General features: G+C 36.2%; 1 protein-coding gene across 1 annotated transcript; it reads right to left on the reverse strand.

Annotated features, from left to right (window-relative positions):
• Nucleotides 1-1,290: 1,290 nt before the first annotated feature.
• Nucleotides 1,291-4,886, reverse strand: LOC106663767 (neuferricin homolog). Its single transcript, XM_014388856.2, has 4 exons — nucleotides 4,496-4,886; nucleotides 2,632-2,772; nucleotides 2,380-2,566; nucleotides 1,291-2,325 (listed from the first exon to the last, which is right to left on the reverse strand). The coding sequence occupies exons 1-4, from the start codon at nucleotides 4,758-4,760 to the stop codon at nucleotides 2,145-2,147; spliced, it is 774 nt and encodes a 257-aa protein (XP_014244342.1). The 5' UTR covers nucleotides 4,761-4,886; the 3' UTR covers nucleotides 1,291-2,144.
• Nucleotides 4,887-5,379: the final 493 nt, after the last annotated feature.

Genomic DNA, 5,379 nt, shown 5'->3' on the forward strand with positions numbered 1-5,379 from the left:
TTTTAATTCCATAATTTTGTTTATTGGACAATATTTTTTTTAATTAATACTAGCTTAGCTACAACCTCTTTGCACCTGTTAGGCAAACTGTTAATAAAGTTGTCACTAATTTCACTCCATAGATGTTGCAACACTGTAATCAGTTGTTGCAGGTCATCTGCCTGCGGATGGTGATTGAAAAGCCTTCTCTCCAACACATTCCACATGTGCTCAATGGGGTGTGGTGTGGAAACAATGGAGGAAGGGGCAGATGGAAAATTCCCAGGTTTTCTAAATACTGATGAACAGTCTGCCTCTGTGAGGTCTGTTATTGTCATCCAGAAATCAAAAATCCCTGCCAATGAGATCCCTGGTTTGAGGGATGTATTTCTCTGTAACTTCTTGGACGTAAGGTTGCCTTCAAAAATACGGAGTCCAGTTCGTTCTACAGTGTAAATCCTATCGCACACCATTACACTGCCTCCTCAAAATTGCACTGAAGAGAGCACAAACTAGGGCATTGTACGATTCCCCTGTTCTCAATAGACTTCAGCGCCTGCTATCACTATACAGACAGAAACACGACTCATCAGTAAACATAACAGCACTCCAATTGGTGTTCTATTCTAGACCCTTGCTGCACCATACTCTCTTGAGTTGCTGGTGGCGAGCTCTCAAAGAGGCATTCAAAGTGAAGCCAACTTCCCACAAATGATTTGTAATTGTTACAGATAAAGGCTTTGCCAAAACTTCTTTTAATTCATTTAGGATCTGGTGGACAATACAGAAAGGTTTCCGTCTTGCAGCAATGGCAATATTTCTGTCCTCCCTTAGTGCCGTAATGCACTGAGGTCCACTACCTCCTATTGGCACTTCCATCTCTCGGAATCGGGCTAACACCTGGGAGACCACATTCTGAGAAACGTCCACTGCTTCTGCGATATCGACTTGTCGATGACTCATTGTCACAATAATATTGCGAACTTCTGGTTCAAGATGATCTTTCCATGGTTAAAAAAAATACAACTGGATTAAAATGGAGAAAAGACGGGAAAAGGTGTTTTGTATTTTCTATTTTGATTTATCTAACTAATAAGAACATATCAGTTAATTTAATTAAAATTAATAAAATAAGAATAAATTACAAATATCCCTATTCATTTTTGAGCAGTTTAATTTAACTTGATGGTGAGTAAATATTGCGTACACATGAAAATTCTCTTCCTTTTTTTCTTTATTTCTTAACTTATCTAGCTGCTAATTAATAATAGTTTAATGTGAAAATTAATATAAAGAAAAAATAATGTCCAGTAAAATTTGCATATTTATGTATTTTATTATCTACAAAGCACAGTCTACAATCAAATATCGTATTTTTTCTGGAAATAATATGTTACACAACTATGAGAAGAAAAGGTGTTAATAGAAGAAAGCTAGGCGACGCTGAGGGCAATTACCGCACCAGTAGAAAAGGCCAGTTGTTGCCCTGTCAGACATTGAGGTAAAGGACAAAATTACCCTTGTCTGGGTACCAGGGCCAGGGCTCACAGTGCAGAGTGGCAATGATGAGGTCGATGAATTAGCCAAAAAAAAGTTTGACGAAGAGACTTATTGGCCCTGAATCCTTTTGTGGCATACCACATTGCCAAAAACAGATTGGAGCAGACAATAGAAACATAACCTTTGATTAAAACATTTTAAAAAAATTAAAAATATAAAAAAAAGATTGCACTGGGAAGCACAAACCCCACTTCCTAGTATTCATCATCATCATCATCATAGGAGGATTAAGTCCTCTGTTGAAGGGGGCACAGGACAGAGGCATGTCAAAAATTCATCAAAGGACACAGAAAATAACTGTAAGATTCTTCTCTGCTTGTGAGTACTGTACAAAATAAGTCCTGCTTAAGATAATAGAAGGAACGTAGACATTTTTTTTTTTTTTAATTTATAATATATTTTAATTTGCTACTATAAAAATATACAACTTATATATTAAACAAAAAACACATACTTTTATCAAATAAAAAATTGTGTATAATACGATTTGTATTGAAAGGGTGATGAAGAAATACAGGTTGGACGGACTTATAAATAATAAGCACAGCTGCCAATCTAAATTACAGTGGAATTAACATAATTTACATAAACAGGTAGAGAAGTTATCACTTTTCTTTTATGTAGCAACTTTCAGAATCGACTTTACAGCCTTCATAACGTTCAAAGCTTCCTTGCCTATTATCACCGGAAACGTCAAAGGTCTTAACACAAGCACAGCGAAATGTCTTTTTTCCAGGTTGAAAAAACTTCCTCGGGTATCCCACCCAACTTCTCTTGACACCACCACTACAAAATAAAATTAATTAATGCACTCTGAAGAAGTATTTATTGTATTTTTACCTTTGTTTTGAACACCACACCCGTGACCCTTTCTCCTGGTTCCATTCAATGTTACAAGGCGGGTACTTGTGTTCCAACTCTTTAACAGATTTCTTCTCTAGCTCACCAACCTTAATTTTCTCGAGTATTTCATTTAAATAAGCTGTGTTTTGGCCTTTCTCATCATAAAATTTTCCAATCAGCTTTCCTTAAGGGTTTTTTTTTTTTTTTATATAAATACAAATCATTATCATAAGTTCAATAAATCAATACCTTTGTACTCATAATCCTTATGATAAAACTTAAGCCAATCATTAAGAGCACCTAAGTCAGAGAGAGTAAGAGTAGAGATGTCATCCGTGAGACCCTCTTCGGTGAAATCGCCAGTGATGAAAGCCTTGCTCGCATCTCTTCCTATGAGCGAGAAATATGCCATGTGACATCAACATATCAAACTTTACATAATTAGCATGTCATTTGAAAGTCAAAACATGTTGTAAAACCCAGTTGTCATAAAGATTTGAGACATTATTTCTTTGTTCAATTAATTATACACAATTGTTTTTTAAATGAAAATTTGGTGTCACAGGCAGGATTCGAACCCAGGACTTTCGGCTAAATATACCACTGCTCTAGCACTTGAGCTACCATTACTTTGATCGCCCATGCCACAAACTTTCCATTTTGACTACCTGTTTTATTCCAATTGTAAGAAAATCACAGCTTCATATAGAAACACATTTTATTAACGATCGTACTACATTAGCGGGACTGTGTATGATTCAGGTGTGATTCTAGGTTAATACTAACTTTTTAAATTATTTTTATCGCTTATTCTTAATATCATTAATTACTCAATTAATTATACACAATTTTTTTTTAATGAAAAATTTGTCATGGTATGATAAGATCAAAGTCATGGTAGCTCAAGTAATCGACCAGTGATGTATTGAGCCAAAAGTCGTGGGTTCAAATCCCGCCCTTGACATAAAATTTTTCATTTTGAAAACATTGTGTATGATTAATTAATTATATAATTAAGAATAAGTCGATAAAAATAATTAAAAAGGTTAGTATTATTTCTTTGATAAATTGTATAGAAAAATCTCCCATCCTTTAATGTCAAAATGGAAAATGGACTTTTCAAATTATTCTTCCCCTTCAGTGGACCCTCAGCAATAAAGCATTCACCAACCTTTCTGTTGACACTGTCACCAACTGTACTGTTCAGAGTTCGCCCGCAGGACTTTGATTGGCTCAGGGAGTATGTACAATTCACATACATTATTCTCAAATCCAATCTTCAAACCAATATTTCAGAATCGTCCAAGGCAAATTCCTTTTCTACTTGTTCCATTTTAGGGTGGCATACATGGCTCCCTTACTCTGCACAATTTATACGGCTGATCTTCCACAGCATCCCAACTAATATGCTGGCATAGAATTCCATTCATCAAGAACAGCCATTTCTTACTATTCTAGAGTGTTAGGACCTGGGTTTCGCCATCATACTCATTGGCTCAAGTTTGTCCCAAATGTGTTCTGTTGGGTTCAAATCTGGACTTCGAGCTGGCTACAAGCCCTAAATTCCAACTGCAACTGGTCTGTAGACTTAGGTAGACCCTGCCCCCTGGCCTTCTAATGTGAAACCCTATTTCGCTGAAGCTCACAAGAACCCTTCCTATTGTAGAGTGGTTTACATTTAGTCTCCTAGTGACTTCGGACTGGTTGTATCCTTCCTCTAATAATGTTATGAGGCACTGTCATGCTCACTCAAATGCCTGACTCGACTCATCGTAAAAGGTTTAAGAATAAGAATAAAAAAAGAAATCAACGAAGGAAAAAGATTAACTGAAAGTGGTCTTTAGGCGTAGCAGAATTGAACCCAATGCTACCTTTTGTGCAAATGAGATTAATCAGTACACAAATAAACAAAGGAAGTAAACAAATCATTATTTACTGTTTATTTTGACTAAAAAAGCTTTTAATTACCTGCAACCGATGTTCAAAGATAATGGATTTAATTTTAAAGTGAAGAAATTGAGTGATGAGTTAAATTTGTCCATCAGTGGAATGAAGAAAACGTAAAGTTGATTGTTTTTTAAACAATAAATGGAAATGAAAGATTGAATCATACCAACAAACCCGTGGTAACCTCCTCCGGGTTCGTAATGCCTCGCTCCTTTGGTCACGTCGAAGACACTTCCCAGGATGGCCAGGTAGAGTTGGTCCCCGTTGAAAGCGGCGAGCTCCTCCACCGTGAAGAGGCGGCCTCCGGCGTCCCCGGCCTCCGCTCGCCGTTGGAAGCGACCGGCGAAAAACTCCCTGACTTGGTCAAAATTTAGCACGGAATAGGAGACGACGGAAATCGCGACGGTGGCCCAAAAATAGGTCGCGATCATTGCGATAACGGTACGAGATACGCATCAACGTCCCGACCGGCGGAAGACGAGCATCGCCAGACGCCATTCGAAGTCAGAACAGAAGTTAGAAACGCCAACAGACTGTTATCAGGGGAGGAGAGGAAGGTTATCTTACTCTTCCGACTTATTCCTCCAACCCCCCAACATAAATAATAAAATCGATTTTTTAAAGTTTTGTTGATTAAACTTCAATCCTTTACGGTGATTTTAGTATAAATAAATTAAAAATGCAAACAACCTAAGTTTCCAAAATAATTTGTCTTAAAGTGCAAGTATGGCTATTGTACAAATGCACAGATCTCACCCCCCCCCTAACCGATTTGCCAAAATTTGCTGTGAAAAAGATTTTTTTTAAATAATTAATTAAATGTTTAAATTAGTTAAATATTTGGGTGTTAGAATGTGTATTTTAAATTAAGATCTACATTGAGTCAAAAATTTATTTATTCATGTTTTTTTGCAGTTTTTAACTTTTTTATTTTGTAACTAAAAACACCTTTGAATTGAACTATACAATATGTTTCATGTAATTATGTGTTGAAACATCATTAATTGTTACTTTTTTTAAATTCATTCATTTATACTAAATTTTATCAGC

The sequence above is a fragment of the Cimex lectularius genome, unplaced genomic scaffold (genome assembly GCF_000648675.2).
Source record: "Cimex lectularius strain Harlan isolate CLEC.00 unplaced genomic scaffold, Clec_2.1 scaffold204, whole genome shotgun sequence".
In the NCBI taxonomy this organism is placed as follows: domain Eukaryota; kingdom Metazoa; phylum Arthropoda; class Insecta; order Hemiptera; family Cimicidae; genus Cimex; species Cimex lectularius.